General features: G+C 35.6%; 1 protein-coding gene across 1 annotated transcript in view; it reads left to right on the top strand.

The window, feature by feature from the left end:
* Window positions 1-23,461, top strand: part of LOC129233774 (uncharacterized) — a 203,910-nt gene that overhangs the window by 144,893 nt on the left and 35,556 nt on the right. The window contains 5 exon segments of the mRNA XM_054867754.1: window positions 8,458-8,604; window positions 18,636-21,500; window positions 22,059-22,154; window positions 22,733-22,852; window positions 23,320-23,439. Coding sequence (XP_054723729.1) covers window positions 8,458-8,604; window positions 18,636-21,500; window positions 22,059-22,154; window positions 22,733-22,852; window positions 23,320-23,439 — 3,348 coding nt within the window.

The following is a 23,461-nucleotide window of genomic DNA, read 5'->3' as shown; positions in this document are numbered from 1 at the left end:
ATTAGGAGAGAACCAGGTACAGTTGGAACAAAGTTAATTTGATTAAAAAGGACTTTAATTTTCGAGTGTGAATGTGCCCAGAACTGAGTCTAATGAAGAAACAAAAGTACTGCAAAGAATAGAGCGAAATTCTGACCCTGAAGAGAACTGTTGGCTGATTTGTATTTGGAGCCAATTGCTCGACGGGATGCAGTGCAATTGAAAATGTTCTGGTTAAGCGTGATCGCTACATCTCAGAAAATAATTCAAGAATAAGTATAAAACTAGCCACCAAAACGGCTATATTAGCCACCTGGGGCGACTCGCACAATTGTTTCCGGTGGATTGGTGTACTTCCAACTTGAATAACTTGTTTGTTCTTCCTAAGTACTAAAGTACTGTGCCTTCGGCGCTGTACTTCCGTACTTCCATTGGCTCCGCTTAGCGAAAGAAATTTAAATGACGTTTTCGGTACGTAAATTACATTCCTTCAAAGGAAAAGATGAAAAAATTACCGCATCAAAACACGCATCGCCTGCGTCGGTACATTAATTAATACACAATGTATTAATATTTTCCCGGCGCAACTCTAGAATCATTTGATTATTTTCCATGCACCTTTAACTGAACCATGAATTCGAACTATTCAATAACCTCCGCTTTAAGCAGAAAAGGGAGAAAAATTAGGAATACAACCGCAGGATAACGTGAAAGGAAGAAAAACCTTCGGTCTGCGAGTCACTTCCGCTTAGCCCCTTGCCAGAATGATGGGGAAAGTTATGGGGAAAAGAGTTCCGAAAGAAGAACTGATAAGAAAAACCGTTAGGGATTTTCTCGTTTTGAATTAATATCTCCACTAATTAAAGTCGTATAATAGTACAACCAAGTCAAACAAGTTGCCGGAAAAATTACGAATCTATTGAAACCGGGTTCGATGCTCAGTTGTCTGTCGTTCACCAGGAATACAATGAATGGCGCAGTACGATCTTCTAAAAATTGAACGGTCGTTCTTTTGAACAATGATATTTACTTTATAGTTCTCCCTCGCTTATTTAAATTTTTTATTTATTTTGATGTATTTTGATTTTATTTTCATCTATGCACATTAAAAATTATTTATTTTTTCTATTCATTTGTGTTGAACAAAGTAATTGTGAAAACTTGTCACAATTACTTTATACAAGTAATTGTGACAGGTTTTCTATTCATTTGTGACAAGTGGAGATAAGATGTTTCTACTTAGAAATAGTGCACGATTCCGCGCAATTTCACTTCTTGTTTTTTAACCATGAAAATCTTTTATGAGACGGTATTCACTGATTTTTTTTTTTTTTTTTTTTTTAATTTCTAAAGTCAATTATTAACTTTTTTTTCAATTAAATAAAATTTAACTATCCAATTTTGTGCATTGTTGGAATCAAACCTGTCACCTTTGAAATGTAAAACAGGTTTAAAATCTTACCTAGCCGCCGCTCGAGCACCGAGGAATATCTTACGAAATGAACTACAATAATTGCTTCATACATCTTGACCTAAACATTTTTTTTTATTACACTCCTGTTTGTGAAAATTGCAACACCACGAAGGACTTACGCGAGTGAGCTGAAAATTTGCAGGAAATGTTAAGTAGGGCATGATATGCAAATGATTAGAATTGCAGATCGGTAGCGCATGCGTATGCTGAGAAGCGCCCTCTGAACGGCGGATCGAACCGAATATATACTGCTCGACATTGAAAATGCAACACCAAGAAGAAGTGTTCAGAAATTTATGCAAGTTTTAGAGTAGACGTACATCACTGAGTTGAATTGAATTGAATTGAATCACTGAGTTATGTAAATGATGTGAAATGCGCAGCTCTCCGACGCACGTGAAGTAGGATATAAGGGAAGGAACTTGCAGAATGGGCAATATTCGTGTCGTTATTTCTGACTGGAGAATTATCGAAGAAATGTTGTTTTTGTCTTGGAAGATACGTGTAACACGAGAGAATGCCAAGCCACTGTCAACGAAGGCACTTCTAGCGGATAGACGATTTTACGAGCGGTATGGTTATCGGACTGAGAAGGGGAGGTTGGTTCATACGTCAAATCGCAGCTAATACCCACATGGATGCGAGCACGGTGCATCGGCTGTGCCGAAGATGGTTGGAACAACGAAATGTGGCAAGATTGAGGGGTGCAGGGGCAGCCAAAGTTATGTCAGAACGCGTGGATCGACGCATCCACCGACAAGCTGTAGCAGACCCACAAGTCAATTATTCCTCGATTCTGCAGCAGGTGCAAGATACCCTGAATGTTCCCGTGTCAAAAAGAACCATTTCCCGTCGTTTGATCACACGTGGTCTGCAATCACGACGTCCGCTAAGAAGACTGCCATTGACCCCACAACATAGACAGCAACGTTTGGTATGGTGCCGGACTAGAGCGACCTGGATGACAGAATGGCGAAATGTCGTGTTCTCAGATGAATCCCGCTTTTGTTTATCCAGTGATAGTCGCCGCATACGTGTGTGGCGTCGACGTGGAGACGGATCTAATCCGGCAGTAGCTGTGGAACGTCCCACCGCACGACTACGTGGCATAATGGTTTGGGGCGCCATTGCGTACGATTCCATATCACCTCTAGTTCGTATTCAGGGCACTATGACGGCCCAACGATACTTGGATAATGCGCTGCAGCCGGTGGCAATCTTTTACCTTCAAGGTCTACCTAATGCAATTTTTCAGTAGGATAACGCCCGACCACACAGTGCTACCACTGCCAACATGCTGTCCAAGGCACACAGATGCTTCCCTGGCCACCATACACTCCTGACCTGTCTCCAATCGGACATGTGTGGGCTGTGATTGAACGCCGTTTGCAGACTCTGTCCCTGCCTCGTTCAGAAGACAAAATGTGGCAAATGGTTGAAAGGGAATGGAGAGCCATCCCTCTGGACACCATTCGCACCCTTATAGACTGTATGCCTAGACGCGTTTCTTCGAGTATCGCTGTCCGCGGTGGTCCCTACATCCTACTGAGCCGACGCCGTTTTCGCTCTGTATTCTCGATCATTTCGATATTAAGATCATTCAGGGTGGCGACAGATCAGGGAGATCAGGGAAAAGTCAGGGAACTTTATTAATCAGGGAAATATCAGGGAGTTTTGAAAAAATAACAAAAAATCAGGGAAAATTGATTTTATGGAGAAAAAAAAATTTTTTTTTTTTTGCTTTACAAAATTAAGTACACTAATTCCCTACTCATTTTCTGCCAATTATCTGTTCAAAAAAAATTAAAATTAATGAGCTGCGATTATACACTGCCGCATATTTGTGCATCTTTTTTCCTCAATGTCAAAGTATTGAATCTTACTTATTACCCACAGGATGAACTTCCTAAGATTGCTTCTGTGTCTGTTAGGTTGTTTATTTTACCTAGCTTGAAATTTCCTTTTATGCTTTCAATGCTACGTAAAATAAACAACCATACAGGCAAAGAGGAAACCTTCATTAATGCCTTAGCTCCTTTGCCTTTATTCTATTGTTTCGAAGTAATTAGCGTACTGTAATCACGATTTCAAGAAGAAATCTTTGGTTTTTGAGTTAATACTGATAAAAGCTTAAAAGTTATTATTTCTTCGCGTTTTTAATTTAATTGCTAAAATTGAACTTTCAATCAAAAAAACTTTGTTTTTTTCCGTTATACTATTTGTTGTCACCACAGATTATAAAGATTTTCTTTTCTTGAGACTTAAGTGATTCTTCAATTTTATAACGAAGTTGTATTCTTCTTTTATATACTTTTGAAATTTACTAATTGCTTTTTTTTTCTTGCATTTCAAAGTTGTTTGTTACAAAAGCAATCTAAGATTTTTTCTCGTTACATACTGAAATCATTTGAAATAGAGTTAACTTGTGTACTTAAGTAAATATATATTTTTTTTTAATTGTTAAAATGCTGTATTCATTCATTAAAACCTATGTTCTTGATTAGAGAAAAGCTCCCTATGAATGGATGTCAAATGGCTTCATCTGTTTTGCATAAATATGTCAATTAGTTATATAAGAATAACTACATTACTTCTATACTTTCACTATTACTTGTTATTCTTGCAACAATTATTATACTGTTTGAAAACTTAGTTCAAAATAGTTTCAATTACTTTTTAGTTCTATCATAAATACACATATGTTTTTAAGAGTAATTTTAATATTTTCTTAAAATTCTTATACTAAGTAATTCTTGGAAGTAAAGTTTTTTTTTTTTTTTTTAAATTTTTTATAATCTTTCCATTGTAGAAAAATTTAATATACTGTTTTGTAAGTTTTTTTCCTCCAAAAAAATTGACTTGATATTTTTTTTAAAACTATTTCATTTAAAAAGTAGCATGTTTTTAAAATATATCTTTAGTTCAACAACTTTACACAACTTAATACGTTTAAAATACTGCATTTTATACAAACATACAATGGATTTCAAGTAGAGCAAAGAAAGAAAACCATTATCAGTGGTAACGTAAATCAGGGAAATTTGGTGAACTTAATCAGGGAAATCAGGGAAAAGTCAGGGAACTTTTTTTCGCAGTTCCTGTCGCCACCCTGTCATTTATTATTCCTTGCTGTCTCTGTCTTTTTTCCAAATTCCTTCACTTTCTGACCACTCCTTCTTGGTGTTGCATTTTCAATGTCGAGCAGTGTAAATAGACGGCTGTAGCGAAGTGTGTATGATTATCGGTGGTTAGATGCTAGAGTAAACGTTAACTGAATCTTTACTATGCCTCTTCGACGAAAGAAAGCGAAATTTGAGCAAATTTCGGAGTTTGAACGGGGCAGAATCGTCGACCTTCGTGAAGCTGGATTGTCTTACCGTACAGTAGCCGCTCGTGTGCAGCGTAACCGCAGCACAATCATGCGTGTTTGGAAGCAGTGGACGGACAAGGGTCGGACAGCTCGGAAATCTGGGAGTGGACCCCGAAATGTGACGTCAGCTCGCAATGACAGACACCTGGTGCGTATGGCGCTGACGGACCGCACAGCTTCTTCTAGACAATTGTGTGCTTTATCAATTCGGAGACGTCTGCTGCAGCTTGGGCTGCGCGCAAGCATTCCTTTATATAGGATTCTTCTCACGCAAAACCGTCGCCGCCTGCGGCTACAATGGGCCAATGTACATAGGAGCTGGCGTACTGATTGGCAGCAGGTCGTCTTTTCTGACGAATCCCGCTTCAATTTGTGGCACTATGATGGGCGAATTCATGTCAGGCGCTATGCCTGTGAACGGCACATACCGGAGTGCATTATCGAACGCCACAGTGGACGAAACCCGGAGTTATGGTCTGGGGTGCCATTGCATATCATGGACGATCACAATTGCTACGAATTGTGGGCAATTTGAACAGTACCCGATACATAAACGAAGTTTTACAGACCCTAGTTATTCCTTTCTGCAAAGATTGCCAGGGGCCGTATTCCAGCAGGATAATGCCCGTCCACATGTCGCCAGGACTGTCAAATCCTACCTTGATTCACAGCAGGTACAGCTTTTTCCTTCTCCTGCATATTCCCCGAATATGTCACCGATTGAACGTGTGTGGAATTTCGTTGGGCGGCATCTCGCTCGTGATCCTTCGCTCCTGTTGCTTCGACAGACGAACTTTGGTTGCACATACAAACAATGTGGAATACTCTTCCGCAGGCAGATATTCAAACTTTGTTTCACTTCATGCCGAGTCGTGTAGCAGCTCTTATTGCGGCGCCTGGTGGCCACACAAAATACTAATTTCTATCTCTTTTTATTGTTTGTTTAGTTTGAAAATGTAATCATTTATTTGTACCATTACCACTCAACTGTGCATTAAATTTCATTCAACTATAATGCTTCCTTCATGGTGTTGCAATTTTCACAAACAGGAGTGTATTTATTTTTTTATTTATTTATTTATTTTTGTTATATTTTCTTACTGTTCCGTTATTTTACTTGCTTTTTTTCTTTTTAAGACTATTACTTATCCAATGAAACATTTTTAATGTACGTGAGTAACGTTCGCAAAGAGGTCACCTGCATTTTTTTAAATGACTGAAATCGTTCAAATAAACAAGTTCGATTAACGGGTTTAAAAAAAAAACGATCCTCTGATGAACGAATCATTAAAAAGAACGGTATTGCCCATCTCTAGTATCGACATAAATTATAGGGTCTGGTGGGGTAAAGTGGTCATAAAATCGTAGGTTTTCAGCTTAGGTTGATAATAAATACAACAAATTCTTTAAACACTTCAACATTTTTTGTTGTTATTTTACATTGCATTATTAAAGAACACGGTACATTGAATTTTAGGATGAAAAATATTGACTATAGTAGTTTTATAGCACTTTCTTTTCGATATGTTTTTATGACCACTTTACCCCATGGGGTGGGGGAAAGTGGTCATAGCATGGGGTAAAGTGGTCATAGTTAAAAATAGATGCAAAACCATTATAAATAACCCTAATACTTGTATATTTCGGCTATTTTTATAGTTACAAGTATACTCACGAGTACATGCGTGTATACACGAACACATACGTGTTGTGTGTTATACACGAGTAAACACGTTCCTATATGAGTAGATACATGTATACGTGATTACCTACAGGAGTGTATACGTGTCTGCATGAGTACATAGGTGTCACATGTATATACGCGTCACTTGTATATATGTGTCACGTGTATATAAGAGTATATACGCTATATACGAGTATATAAGCTATATACGAGTATATACGCGTGTAAACGAACCTCATATGCGCGTATGCACTTGTATGTCGAGAAAATACGTGCATACTTGAGTATATATGTGTAAAGTAGACGTTTATACGCATATATAAGTGTACATACATATATGGGTATACACGAGTTAATTCTTTGATACATGGGGGGGGGGGGGGGTACGTGTCTACTCACGTATGTATAATGTTGAAGCACGAGTATATACGCATGTATACGTGTATACTCCAGTACATGTATGTATACACGAGAATATACGCTTATATACATGTCAGCCTACAGAGTGAATCCAAGTTCTTGGGCAAAAATCAAAGGGGTGTAAGAGGGTAGGATAAGACGCAATTAGGATTATGATCACTGATGCGCTACATGCACACAAAGCCAGAAACTGATAGATACAAAGCAGGGCACAAATTTGTTGCACAAAGATGATTTTATCTAACATTTTAGTTTTTAAGAAATATTTAGAGCAGTTGTTAGAAGTTACGGCCTGTAGTAGCTCTAATACACGCATCGCAACAAAGCCGCAGCGACTGATGAAAATTTTTAAATTTTTCAAAAGTCTCGTTTTTGCAACAGAGAGTGATCTGTGAATGCGACACATTTGTATTACAGCTGCAGGCCGCAAATTTCGTCAATCGCATTAAAACTTTCTTAAGACCTAAAATGTTGTGTAAAATTGTCTTTGTGTAATAAATTTGTGACTTCTTTTTGTATCCATCAGTTTCTGGCTTTGCGTGCATGTAGCGCGTTAGCATTGTGTTTGTGACCATATGTTCCTTATGTGATTCTTGCTTCTTATCCTCACCTCTAACACCTTTTAATGATTTGCTCAAGAGTTTAAACTCACCCTGTATACTTGTATTTCTTATGCTTGTATGTAAGTGTTTACTCGAGTACGTACGCGTATATACGTGTCTACCTGAGTATATAAGTGTTCTTATATATACGAGTACATGCGAGCATATACGTGTATAGTAGAATGTGTAGCTGTATGTATAAAAAATACTTGCAGATACCCATATACGTATTTATTGGCGCATTTATGTAAACACGAGTATATATGTGTATATATACGCATATACTCGTATATTTAACCCCGTTTACTGTAAAAACAATACATATGAAGTAAAATTAATATTTAATTTGTATCTGCCTTATACTTAAAGATGAAGTGACATTAGAAGAACAATATTCGTTAAGCCTAATATTATGACCACTTTACCCCATCTTACTTAAATTGTTCTAAAAAAATATTTAAAATAGATTCAGCTAACTGTTAATGAGAAAAAGTTCTTGAGACATGTAGGAAGTTTTCTGTGCAGTCAATCTGTTCCTAATTTTAACAAACAAAATTTCCCAAGGAAGTTAAAATAGGTGTTTAGATTATAAAATTTTTCACATTCACGCAAAATATTTTTTGTTACCAAATAAAATTTTGCCAGTTGTAAAATTTTGTATTCAAACTGTAGTTTCCAACTGCCCTACTCTAAAATAAAATTTTCACATTCATTCGAACATTTATTTCCAAGCTATAGCCTTATATTTGACGTATGACCACTTTACCCCATTGACCACTTTCCCCCACCAGACCCTACAGTAAATGTTGTCTTTCCATCGTCATAATCTTGCTTCTTCGAGCGTTGATTGACGGGTTTGTAGATCTAATAAAAGTAAAACCTTTATTTTTTTTAATCAAATAAATTACTTTCTCGCTTTCTTTTTCAGATGTTTTTGACGAGTGCCGTGTCCAAAAGGGGGGCTGTGCCCATGAATGCGTTTGGAATTACGACACTTTGTCAAAAACTTGCATTTGTGAAAAGAACATGGTACTACTACAGGATGGAAAGTCATGTGGACCTGAAGTTTTTACAAGTATGGTTATTCAGTTACACTGTTCAGTTTCTTTTTAATGAAAAATAATATTTTTGAATAGAACATTGGAATTTCAGTTTAAGTATATATATATTATTTTTTTAAATTTAAACATTCATAGGTATAAAAATGTGTTTATTTTTTCGTTTAGTTTTAGAGGAATCGTTTTGATCCAAACTTGATCACATTTTTCACCGTTGAGATCTAAAAGCGTCGAAAGCAATACTTGTAAAACTTATTCATGCCTATGCTTGCTCCCTTTGTTCATTAACTCGCAAATTTTATTTTCTGTGTACTTAATTTTATTAGATTATGAAAATACTCATAGATATATTCATAATCATGGACATATTCAGAGGGACCCAAGGAGGGTCCCCGCCTCCTAAAATCGAAAATATACTCTTTAAACCAAAAAAAAAAAAAAAAAAAAACGACGTACGAAGAAGGAATTGTTAGAATGAAACGAAACTTTACTTACGGAAGGCAACATAGATATAAGAAAGTAATTACAAAATGAAAGCAAAATGATCATATATTACTGGAAAAAACCCGAATAAATGGAGGTCTTAAAGAGGGCAATACAGAGCATTGAGGCATAGCAGTTTCATACGATGTCCTACATCATCTCGTACCACAGTTACTATAAAAGCACCACTAATTCGATCAAACTCATTGACTGTCCAATTCACTGTTTCAAGTGATCCGAAATATGTTAGATTTCTTACAAATTAGGGGATTGCGAAGGCCAAAGGAGGTGATTATGTGGAATAGGAAGTCCTCTGACAACCTTTGCTGTGTGTGACTGAGCATTGTCCTGTTAAAATATGGCTCCTGGGAGCCCCGCTATGAGTGCCAACACATGTTACTAAAGCATGACCCTAAACTACTGTTATGCTGTCACTGTCATGGTAATGTGGATCAATATTAGGGGTGACTATGTTTTGTATCTCATGTCATATTACACTCCAGGGTCCCACGTACCTACCACTATTTGTGGTTTAACCGGTTAAATGGGGCCATGAAGACCTCTCTGTTCTTTGAGCAGAACCAGAAACCGAGCAATGCCTGGTCCAGTAACCACAGAAATATTGATTCATTTGGAGGACTTAGTGACCGCGGCATATTTAACGTGCCCCAACCAGTCACTATTAACAAACACGGAGAATCTTCGGCCGCCCGGATACGAACCTAGGACCCTTTAGTAATGAGTTCGACGCTTTACCTATCAGGCCGCTACGGCCTCATGTTTCGTACACGACAGCACTCCATAACGTCACTCCAGCTGTGGGCGCGGTGTGCCGTTGAAAAGCAAGACGCTATTAGGGCATTAACACTGTCGCCTCCACTTGGAGTAGTGTAGAGTTCGAGAGAATTGGGCTGCAATTTAATGGACCCGATTGTCTTTAGAGTTCAAACTTGAGCAACGATGGCAATTGCTCAACTTTGATGACACTTGTGGAGAACACATTGCGAACTCCCTAATAGTGCTTTTACTTTTCAGTGGCACACCGCACCTGCAGCTGGGTTGATGTTAATGAATGTTATTGTATGCAAAACATGGTTCAACCCTAATTTTGATCTACAGCACCATGAGAGCCAAACGATATGCTTTTGTCATGCATTAGTCACGTGCGTTGGCTCTCATGCGGATCTTCTAGGAGTCACTTTTTAACAAGACAGTGCTCGGTAGTGATGGGCATAATCGAGATTTTTTGATAATCGAGATCTCAGGAACCGAGTACTTCTGATAATCGAGTGATTGATAATGGAGATATTTTCAAGTCGATCACTCGAGTGATTGTTAATCGAGATCATTTGAAATGGAGAACTCGAGCGATTGATAATCGAGATCTCCTGAATCGAGTACTTGAGCGATTGACTTCTCGAGATCCCCCCCCCCCCCAAAAAAGTATGAAGAGATTTTTCCAACACCCCTTCTCCTCGGGATCCTTACGTAATTAAAGAATGGTCCCTAAAGACATCCAGTAATGTGTTCACATCTAAAATCTCACTATTTTGCTTTGAAAAAAGGGTTCCTTAAAAACCCGAAACAAGTGCTTGCAATAATCTGTATATTTGGGATCTAAAACGTTTGTTATTTTCTGTTACACTTGTAAAATTACCCAATGGTATAGTCGAAGGTGGACATAAGGGGGAAGACGTCCCCTCAGGTTTTCAACTTAAGTATTCTCCTCTTTACCTGAAATATAATTTTAATTTTAATACCTCTCAAGTTATTAGCGTCCCCCAACCTTTACTTCTACCATCGGGACACACAACCATCCCCCCCCTACCGGGACGGTCACGCACAGACCCGTCCATGTGTTCATTTATTAACAACTTTCGCTCAAAACATATCATTAGACTACCAAATCATCCCAAAGAATCATTTGATAATCAAGCATTCGACAGCATACATTCAATTATAACACTATTTGAATGAAACATTCGAGATGCAATTATTTGATCATAACACCATTTAAATTTAGATCACAACGGTATCTATTCCTCAAGTGTGCTGTCACACTTTTTAAAATTAGGGACACTCCCGCATCCCCCTCAAGAAGGATATGCTCTAAAGAAACATCCATTAAGAATTTCAATACCGCAGTCTGCGTCATGACCCTCTTCCCCTGTGGGTACCTCAGCGCAGGCAACATTCCAAATTTTTTCTGGGTGAAGGATCAAAAGGTATATACTCAATGCAAGTTTTTTCGGGAGATAACAAAGCCATGCCCATTATAAGTAAAATAATTAACTTTTCAAAGCCAGCCCTCTGCCCTCCTGAATGACGGTTGCCCCTGCAACTGAATCACTTCAGAAGTCCACTACATTGAGAGGTTCATTCGATTATCAAATCAATCGAGTAATACACTGCTCGAGTGGTTGACACCTCGAGAACTCAACATCTCGAGAAGTTCACAAAGCGAGAACTCGAGCAATTGATTGTTTGAGTGATTGACATTTTGAGAACTCAACATCTCGAGAAGTTCACAAAGCGAGAACTCGAGCAGTTGATTGTTTGAGTGATTGACATCTCGAGAACTCAACATCTCGAGAAGTTCACAAAGCGAGAACGCGAGCAGTTGATCGCTCGAGAACTCAAGATACGATAATCGAGAACTCGAGATACGATAATCGAGTTCTCGAATGATCTTGAATAATCGAGTGATTCGATTATGAGAACTCAATTATGCACATCACTAGTGCTCGGTCACACACTTCAAGGGTGTCAAAGAGACTTCTTCTTCCACGTTATCACCAACTCTGACCTAAATTCTGGCTCTAATTGATCGCAAATTGAGCATATCTGGGCTCACTTGAGACGGTAAGTTTGATAGAGTATGAAAATGATCGAATTAGATGCGCGTTTACAATAACTACGATATGAGATGACGTAGGACATTGTACAAGACTGCTATATGTCAATGCTCGGCTGTATCATCTCATATATTCACGCTGGAGGTGGATAAGCAGGGTAATAAAAGCTCCATTCATTTGGGATTTTCCTAGTGATATTGATGATTTTGCTTCATTTCATAATCTTTTTTTTTCTATGCTGCCCTCGTGGGAAATTTTGTTTCCTTCAGACAGCTTTGAAGTATTCAGTGTTTCGCTTTCAAATTTCAGCATAGATTGCCCGCTAAAGTTCATTACCACCTCTAAAAATTTCTGTTTGGAAAGAGTTATCGTCATAAAAGATGGATCTAGGTACAGTGCAGTTGCTACGCGCCCATGACTATATGATTGGATATCAAAAGAAATCATGCATTTAATTCATTCGTCATGGAAATGATTTACCTGATATGCGAAATCTTGTCAAGATACATTATTCTTTCGCACAATTTTAAAACCATAACCCTATAAACAGATTTTTGGCGAACTTTTATTTTTTATTGTTCAAATTCTTAACGTTCTTTCTGGATTTTTCAATCTGTTCTGCGATAAATATTTTCAAGAAAATTTATTTGCATACTGTCTATTTTAGTTGGATACTGTAGTAACAAAGGTTATTTAAATCATTTATGTAGGTTAAGGAAAAGTGTCCTGTCAATGTTGTTAAGTTCGTTTTTTTTTTCATCAAATTGAAAAACTGATATTTATTCAAATTCACTCAGAACAAGATAAATAAAATGTGTACTCACAGTTTATATCAGATATTTTTGATGTTACGCTGTTGCGGATAACGATTCCAAATGATGAATTACGCAAATAAAAAAAATACACGTAACAAAGGATTTGTTTTGCCCAAAATGAACACATGGAACGCAATGTTTCAGCTTTGTCAGCAGTTTTGTAAATCTCCGCAAGGTAGCGTATTCGAGCGCTGGAGTTGCGAATTGAAAACATATTGCGACTCGATCGTTTCGAACGCTAGCGGTGGCAGTAGAGTCCTGCGACCGGTGCCTGTTTCCGAATACCGGTTACTTTGTGCGAACGTACTTTCTCACTTTTTTTTTTCTCTCTCTCTCTCCAGCTTTATTATTCTTTACGTTATTTGGCAACAGATCTCATTGACCAATCAACGAATCAGTAAACATTATTAGCATGTTTTTCCGAAAAACGTAAACAAGACTAATTTTTGAAATGGATTTGGGTGGAAATGTTCAAATTCCCGAATGGAACTCCAAATTTCGCCGAATGATGGTTGAAATACTGGTATTCAAACTTAATTTTATTTATTGCACAGAGACGTTTGTGCATTTCAAAATATACAAGCTTGCAATAATATCTTCAAATTCCCCACCAGACAAAATTTGCCGAATAAGGAAATTTTTTGGGATGTCGCAATGACCTCCCTTTGGGGCGCAACAGGATAATATTAGTTTTGGGCACAAACTTGAACGAGCTCCATTCTTTAAAATGTTTGCTTAAATCATATAAAATTTAATGATGAAGTTTTAATGGACACTAACAATGCTCTTGGAAGAAGTTAGAAAAATGAAAAAATTTTCTAGATTGAAAGCGCTTTTGCAAAATACAGGGGGACGACTCCTAGATAGCACATATGTGTATCCAAAAATTTATTTCTTCTTTAGAATGCAGGGGGTAGGGCGACCAGCCTATCATCATATCTATGTTTTCCTTATCTGATTTCTGTTATTCTGTGTCTTCGATTTTATGTAGTATGTAGAGATAGGAATGAACGGGGAGGAAAACGGAAACTTCTTTAGGGGGGGGGGGCTTTTTTTTGCCGGGGTTTATTTTTACTCGAGAAAAAATTGGAATTTTTTAAATTTCAAGCAAAATGTTAAGTGTTCAGACAGTTACTATTTTACTTATGCATTTACTATGTTGTTTTTTTCTTTTAAATTTTTTTATGTTCAGTATCTTAATTTCCCTGTTTTCCTAACTATTATTTACTACTTTTCTTATTTATACTGCCTGAAAAAAAACTGAAAATTTTAGGGAAAAGATAATTTTTTCTCCAGAGGAGTTTATTGCCACTTGGGGGGCCAAAATAAAGATTTTCAAAATTTCTTGCACATAATGAGGTATTCAGAAATTTATATCATTTACATTCAAATATTTATTATTATTATTATTTTTTATTATTATTTTATTTATTTATTTTTTTTTATGTTCATTATCCCACGAAAAAAATACAACTCTAACCTCAATGATGGAAGCTGTTCGATAATTTTATTTCATTGTGCACCAAAGTATTTTGTACTACTTTTCTGTTTTCTTTCCAAGTTATAGACAGGACAGAATTATATTAATGACATCAATTAGTGGAAATATTAGCAATTTATAAAAAATCACTCTTAAAATTAACTGTCGAGTGATGATTGGATAATTTCGATTATTTTATGTATTTTGATCTAGGGAATTTAGGACTGGCAACAGAAACCAAACTGGCTTAGAAGACAGGAAGGCTTTTTTAATAGTAAAAATTTTAAGCATATTAATAAGTAGGGAAAATAAAATAGACAGCTTATATTTTTGAATATTAAGCACTTTTTAAATTTTGTAAGAAAATATAACTATTTAACTACATTTTAACTGGTAAAAATTCAACTTTTCCATGACAAAACTTTTTTTTTCTCCATGCCTTCAAAATTTTCGGAAAATTTACATCCCTAGTAATATGTATAATAATTTCTATATAATTTATGTATAACTAGCTGTACCCGACGCGCATTGCTATGCTAACAAAAAAATACATCATTATACTGATTTTCATGACAATCAGTTAAACGGGGCAGAAGTTGCTACTCTGCAGTGCCACCTGGTGGCGAGTGGCTTCAATGAGCATATTATGCACCTTCTCCATGGAAAAATACATATATATAGCAATTTTCATAGTAAACGGTCCAGGTATCAAGTGAAGCCATGACTATACTCAAATTTTGTACTCACGCAGTTTGCAAGATCAATCAATCGCTAAAAATATCAAATAGAAAAAGTTTTAAATCCTCCGTTGCATGAAAAGCCATAAAACAATAAAGAAAGAATTTATTTGTTCAAACTCAAGAAAAATGGCTACAGCTAACTTCTTATCAATGAGATCTTTCACGCGAATTAATTTCCTCAGCCGATAATTTTATTCGTATTTATTTAATGGATTGTGACTTAAATTGGAATAAAAAAGGAAATATCGATTGGATTTTTTTCAAACTGGTCTATAAACATTCCCAGTACCAAAAATAACAAACGGTGAAAGTTTCAGCCAAATTTGCCGGGTAGTTTTTGAGTTCATGGATGACATACAGACAAACATTCATTTTTATATATATAGATTAGGGTGTCCCAAGATATAATGGCGAAAAAAAATTTTTTGAAATCGAATACGCATACCCTCCAAATTTTTTCCATTACACCTCAGAAACATGAGAAAAAAGTTTTATTGCAATAAAATAACGGGAACCCATGCCGACTTGAGGCCAAAGTTGGACCTGAAATCCTGTACGGCGACTACAGTAGAAAGATTGCTAACTGTATAATTCCTTAATACACACGACATCAATTTTTTATTCACTCCACCGAAAGTGATCACGTCGGCCAGGCTCTGTTTGGAGTTGCAAGAAATTCTCATCTTCCTCTATTTTGATTACTTAAAGTGCATCAGCATGTGCAATATTGAATAAATTGTTTAAATTACTCTCAAGCTCTTGTTGGCTCTGCCTGAATACTTCCTGCAGTTTCTTTGCCTTTTTTTTTGTAAGTCTCTCCAAATTTGATACAGGTTTTTAAGTTTATTCACACAATTTAGCAACGATTTGGTGGGAATGCGTGCCTTTTCCCAAAAGATGATGCATTCCCAAATAGCGAGATTTGCACTTTTACTGATGGTTAAATTTACTTCTCGAATGTTATAAAACAAAACAGACAGAACTTGTCCGTTAGAGAGAAGTTTCAAGCCCGTAGTTTGGTGTTTTAAGACTCCTATTAAAAATATCTCTTTTTTCAAACTTTGCAATTCCACTGCCATGTTTCGTTCCCTATGGAAGGACGATACTGCGCTCGCTGACCGGAATGTATTCGTACTGACATGTTTGACGGCTTGCAAATTGCCAACGATAAGCCCCCCTTCCCTCCTTCAACATATATTTTTCTGTTTTCATTTGTTTTCCGTGTACTATTTACAGCTGTTTTGAGCTTCGCAAAGTATCGCGTCGCCAGCGTTCGCTTGCTTATGAATACACGTGCTATTTACACGTTTAGGCCTTTAGGCGCAAGTCGGCACGGGTTACCGTGCTTCAAATTGCATGAAACTTTTTTTACAACGGTTTTGATATAAAAGGATAAAAATAAGAGGGTATGCGTTTAAAAAAAATGACTTTCATTTTTTTGGGACACCCTAATATAGATATCTGTGTGATCTGATTTTGAGAAAGTTATTGATTTTTTTTCATTCAGAGAAGAAAGTAATTTTTCTTATAATGGGAGGGATTAGGTAGGAAGTAGTGGGTGAAGTGCCTCGATGGGGGAGGTCACTGTTATTTCCAAAAAAAAGTCCTTATTTGGCAAACTTTGTCTGATGATTTGGATTTATTTGGGAATATAATTGCAATATATTGTAATTTTAAAATACCTGTATGTCCCTTGTCATTAGATGTACGTATGAATGACGTACAAGTTTTATCATTTGACAAAATTTGGAGTTCCATTCGGCAAATTGAGAATTTTCTCCCTTCCAAAATTGTAAGCATGAAGTGTCCCTGTGAAGGGAAGTTTGGGGGTGCGTTGGCGCATTAAAATGTAGATCTCTCCTCTTTATGACTTTATAAGTATCTGGAGTAAAATACACGCATTTTTTTGTAAAATTGCTCATTGTTATGGAAGTATGGTGATTGATATTGAAAGAATGATACATTGATATTGAAAGAATCCTTTCCAATATTTTTCAAAATTATGTTGTTAATAATAATAATATATGGTGAATTCTTTTGTATTAAAATTGTAAGAATTATAAATGCACCTAATTTTTTTAAAAATTCTGAATAAATGTAGTTATGCACTTCTATAGAATTTAATAACTATACTATACATATTCAACATTTTTAATTCAGTTTTTTGCATACTAAATATTTGCATAAAAAATAAAATTAGTTTAAAAAGTATAAAGCTTTTTAAGATTATATGTTCTATATGATTTGAAGCCCAGTAGCTCAGTAGTAGCACTCTGCGCTCCAACACTACTGGCCTGGGTTATATTCCCGGGTCAGGCATGGTTGACTCAGCCGTTCCTCCTTTCGGTGGGTTGAGGAAATGAGTACCAAGCATGCTTGGGAATCAAACACTGGGGGTTCAGCGTTAGGCTGACCACGCCTTGCACCCCAGTTCCCCTGGTCAGTAAGACTGAGTTGGGCACAGTAAGCCTTGGTCCTCACGAGCTGTCTTGCCACAGGGTTTGGGGTTTTTTTCCATATGATGTAAATGTATTCTCTTACTGTAATTTTTGATGAAAATTTTCACGGAAAATTTAATTTCAAAAAAAAGAAACATAAATGAAACATTTCCTAAAAATCTACAAAATAGTAGGTCTGAAGTGTTGCAGTTTAGGGGTAGCTGATTGTCAGTGGGGGACCTACAACTTGGGGTGCCCATCTCAATGTTTATCAGGGCCGCTTTTTCTATCACTGAACTATGTAGATTATTTATCCTTTTGTGCATTTTTGAACCTCCTTCCTAGAGTGCTTCCTGTTGCTATTGCTATTTGGCAAATCTCCCACTGTACACTGTAAGAGATTTTCTGAAAAAATATAGTAGCAATTTTACAGTACAACATTATAAAATGTAAACAAATCAGTGTCCCTCAATTCTCTGCATACTTTTTGATCCCAATCTGTTCAGATTTGAGTTAGTTCCCTATATGTTTTATACATTGTATATAGTGATGGGATTTAGTCAACATGCTTGTACTTTGCTCTACCATTCTCTCCCTATTGCAATAAAATCTTAGGTTGCCTTCCCATTCCCTGTTTAAGACTTATTGACAGGTTTATCATTTAGGGGGAGAGGGTTTTAACTGCCCCTCCCCCTGGCATTAAAAAGATTGATGTTTTTGCATATAAATGGGTGTGGTTTTGTTGTTTTAACATAAAATTTGCATTGAAAATATCCCCTCCCCCCCTAGAAAAATTATAAATTTGCTGAGACAGTTTTGCTATATTCCAATTGCCAGCGGCCCTCACAATGACAGGCACCTCAATAGGGAGGTCGCTGTGCCCTATTTGGAAACCAATTTCTGACTATTGGCCGAATTTGAAGACAACAATGCATTTTTTTAGATGCCTAATGTCTTTAATGAATATAATGTCCATGTGCAGTACTTATTATTTCCATGATGAACACATTTTATCCTAAACGAAATTAACTTTATAGCGTTAAATAGTTTTTAGGAAAATAGGTTACTTACTAAATCTTGTGGATTACAAATGTTGTCAGCTATTATTTGCATCAAAAACAAATTTTATTTTATTTTTGTCACAACTTTTTAAATAACAATTATAGTTAAAATTTTATATCTAGATTTCTTTTTAAACTCTTGTATGTTTGTTTATTTTATGTCTTGATATTTTTAGGTACTCCTTCATTTCTATCTTCAAAAAACCCTTATGAGCTTCCTACTACAACTTCTATACCAGAAACTACTCCTAGTGAAATCAAGTTAGATACAACTAAAGAATTGCTTAGCACAGTCGAAAAAGAAGTCCCAAAAATATCTGAGGAAATATCTACATTACCAAACAAATTAACTACTTCCATTGCTCAATTTTCCCATAAGCCTCTTGTCACTGAAACTACAACAGAATCTATCCTAACTGAAAATGAAGAAACAGTTTTTCATACAACAAAGGTACCTCTTAAAAGTTTTGTCACTGAAGTAAAGGAACAAACTCTACTCTCAAAAGAAACTACAACAAAAACACCACCATCTGAAATTGTAAATACAATCAAGGAAATAATAACTGAAACCACCTATCATTTTTCTGACTTAGGAAGAGATTATGACCAAGGTATAACGAAATCACCATTTCCAGTCACTGAGTATCCCCTAGAAACTACAAATGCTATTTTTACAGAAACAACTTCTCCAGAATTTTTCCCACCTACTTCTGAATTAAAACCTGATGTAATTCCAGCTCTTGAAACTGAGACAACAACAGAGCAATTTACAACTATTGAATATGCCCAAGATAAGTTAGAAACTTCCATAACAGAGCATGAAACTGAAGCTACAACAGTTGAATCTGAAACAACAGTACCAGGTTTAACAGAAAATGAAACAAAAAACATGTTTAGTACTCCAACCACAGAATTTTACATGACTGATGGTGAAAATACTACTTTATATGAATCTTCAGCAATAACTACCAGTTTTGGTGATAGTGCTAAAATCACTTCAATATCTGATGTTTTAGCTGTTAGTACAGATTTAGGAAAAAATACTAGAGAAGGTGAAACAGAAACTACTTTATCACATGAAATTACAAAATTTTCTGAAACTGAAACAACTCCTGTCCGAACTTCAGAAGGATCTCTACTTAAAAATGAAGATGCAACATTTTTGATGCACACAGATTCTTCAATACATGAAAGTAGTGTTCCTAATACATTTTTACTTGAAACTACAACAGAGTTACCTAAAACTGATGTCAAAATGGAAGACAGTTCCTTTCTTACTACAACTGAAACTCCTTTAGATAGCAAAGATCAGGTTAATATGACAACACCAATTGTTACTGCTTCTGAAGACATTTCTGATTTGTATAATAAAACTGAAAACTTTGAATACTTAACAACTAAGAAGGAGGAAAATGAAATGAAAACCTTTAGTAACATTACTTTTGAACCTACTACCGATACAGCTTTTCCCGTTGAGGATGAAACAACATTCAAACATGGCACTGAGACTGAAACGACAATTGATATTTTTGCATTACCAAATGTGACGGAAACTTTACCAGAAATAGACACTACTACTGAAAATGTATGGCCAATCACATTTTCAGAAGCAGATATTTTTACTCCTTCACAAGAATCAAATTTAACAGAACCTTCAGCAACATCTGCTCCTGTTGATTTTACAGGTTTTAATGAGTCAGTTTCTACATTCCTCCCCACAATATCTAGTCAATCTGGAATAATTTTACAATCAAACAGAACTCCAGAAGTAAGATTGTTTGACAATTTTACTGATATGGATGCTCTAAATAACAACATTAGCCTTCCTGAAATAGAAACAACTACTTTGGAACCTGAAACAGAAATTATTTTGAATATTTCTACAGTAATTACCTCTTTTGAGGACAACATGACAGTAACAGAACCTCCTGTCAAAAATATTGAAATGGAAATATTGCTTCCAAATAAAACTATTTCATTAACTAGTATGGAACCTAACACTACCCCCACAATATATTTCGATTCAACTATTAATCCTACTGCTTCTGACTTAGACATAACAGAAATTAATGAAAAACAAAATGAATCTACTGCAAGAAACACTGAATTGCCTGAAAGTATTTCTGAAACCACGATAGATCAGCTTGCAAGTATAGATACATATGTAACTAACACTACACCTCCAATTGAAATAGTTACAGATCTGGAAGGATCTGGAGAAAATTTCACTGCTGCAAACCTCACAGAAACTTTTCCTATGGATTTTGAAACCACTACATCAGGATCAGAGCCAGAAATATTTTTTACTACTCAATCAATGCAAAGTAATGTTTCTGAAAATGTAGACATATTTGCTGACAATATAACTACAATTTCTGAACTATTTGGTAATGCTTCAGATAATTCCACGTCCAGCGCTGAAACTACTACAAAGATCAATTTTGAAACAACAGAAGCTTTTGATGTAATTAACGGCTCAGTGATTTTAAGTGCTGAAAGTGATATAATTGCAAAAACTTCTGAAAAAAATGACACCTTAGATGAATCAAGTCTTATGACATTAAATATTTCAGAAAATATTGACAGAAACATAACATCTGAAGATGAAAATAAAGTAACTGAACCAGTTATTTTTACTGATTTGAATCATACATTAGAAATATCATCTACTGAGCTTTCAACCAGTAACTTTACAGATATTTCCAGCGAACTAGAAACTACTCAAGCAATTACTTTAATGGAGTTATTCCCAACACCAACACTCCTAAATCTCTCTGATACAGATAATTCTAGCAGTTTATATGATTCTGAATTTACGACAATTGCCTATGGGAATGAAAGCTTGCCAGAAAGTATTTTCTATTCAAATTTTTCTCAAAATTTAAACGAGTCAAACAGTAATGTAACATCTTTGATGCCTGAAGAGTATATGACAATCGAGGGAAATAGTACAGAATTGTACAGCAACTTCACAACAGATGGGTTTGAGATGGCAAATGAAACAACAACAAATGTTAGTACTGGAATAGAATGTAGAGAAGGTAAGGAATGCTTTTTATAATTTGTTTATTTTCAAACTTTTGAATGAAAAAAGTTAATCATCCTCATCTAGTTATACATTGGAGAGTAGGAAAGTTTTTATGAGAAATCAGTTTACGCTTTAATTAATTTGATTGTGAAGATATATATAACCATCCATTATTATTACCAACAAAGGATAAAGTTTCTAGCTATCTTTGTTGTATTATACGTTTATTAAGACAATACTAGTAACTAAAGTAATAGGCACTCTGTTTATGAAATAATTAAATTAATGAAGTTACCATCAAGTAACTCCATATAGAAGCTTTCAGGAAAAACGTTTTTCCAACGAAGAAATTAAAAATCTTAACAACTACATTGATTAGCCTTAAGTGATGGTGCAAGAGCATCTATTTCACTTGTAGTTGGTCATAATATGATTGTTCTGATGCACTATTTTATTCTCTTTAAAACTTTTTCCTGCTCTTGATATTAATTCACATTTTAAGTAATGAATTCTTTTAATCTGATAATATTTAAGTATATCTAGATTGAGAGTTCTTTTTAAAACCTTTCAGATCAATTTTTGTGCATGTCTACAAATGATTGTCTGAATAGGACACTTATCTGTGATGGAATCATTGATTGCCCTGATGGTGTTGATGAATTTAGCTGTAAGTATATCTTGATAGACTTCTTTTTTCTGATACTACTTCTCTATTTGGAATGTTCTTCAATCAGTTTTAAGTTTCATAAACTTAACATTTTATTCATAGAACATCACCATAGTGCTGTTACATTATAAAATTGTTCTTATGATCTATCTATAGTTGGGGCAAACCTAACCAGGCATTGTAGTAATGCTGTGATTAGCATCTGCACAGGGGCGTGCATAGAAATTTTGGGGCTCGTAACAAAAGACTTATGGGCTCCCTCCATATTGTTTACCCCTAGATTTCACCCCTCATTTTAAAAATATTGGGTCTACTTCAGGCTCAGGCTTGGGCCAAAAGATCTCTCTTCTCCCCCCCCCCCCCCATGCATGCCTCTGCATCTGCATAGCCTTCACAATGCTGCCAGGATCAGTTTGCCCCAACTCTAGGCTTCCTTTTGAACATTGTTTTTAATGTAGTTATTAAAAGCATAATAATAAAATTAATGTGTTTTGAGCTAAAATGCTTGCGGCATTAACCTTTAAAGGAATTAAAGTAGAGTTCTATTTTTGCTTTTAATCACATGTTTCATGTCATAGGTCATGAAAGCTGTCAGTCTAACTTCATGTGTTCAAACACAAGCTCACGTTGTATCATGAGCGATGCGAGATGTGATGGTATTTGGGACTGTGAAAATGGAACTGATGAAGACAATTGTAGTAAGTTAATATTTCAAGGCTTCAATGGTTTTTACATTTTTAAGATCAAAAGAATATTTTTTATTCATTATTTTATTTGTTTTTTGGTTTGTTGTCCCAGCTTCTTTTTTTTTTGCAAATGTGGCAGTGCATTTTAATCCTTAGGATTCTTACTAAAAGGAAGGAGGAGGTAATAAACCTAACATGTAATAAACAAAAACTGAGTTATGTTAATTTATTTTAGTTAATGTGTTAGACGTAAGAAAATAATAAACTGAACTATTGAGTTATAATTTTAAGCTTTTGAATTTATAGGAAAATAAATCATGCCGCTGAAAAAAAATAGCACATTAATAGGGGGAAAAGTAAGAGGTTAAACATTTTTGCAAAAATAATGTCACACTGGATTTTTTTATTATTTACTGACTTGGACAAGTTAATAAAAATAGAAATTTATACTTTGTTTTGAAAGTATTATTTTCTCTTAGCCCCTACAGAATGTGCTAAGCATGAGGTGATGTGCTTAGATGGAAGCAAATGTATCAAACCAGGTCATATATGTGATTGGAACTACAATTGTAATGACAGAAGTGATGAGGTTGGCTGTGGTATGCTAGTTTTGTTTCTTCG

The sequence above is a fragment of the Uloborus diversus genome, chromosome 1 (genome assembly GCF_026930045.1).
Source record: "Uloborus diversus isolate 005 chromosome 1, Udiv.v.3.1, whole genome shotgun sequence".
In the NCBI taxonomy this organism is placed as follows: Eukaryota; Metazoa; Arthropoda; class Arachnida; order Araneae; family Uloboridae; genus Uloborus; species Uloborus diversus.
This window is presented reverse-complemented; position numbering and strand designations above follow the sequence as displayed.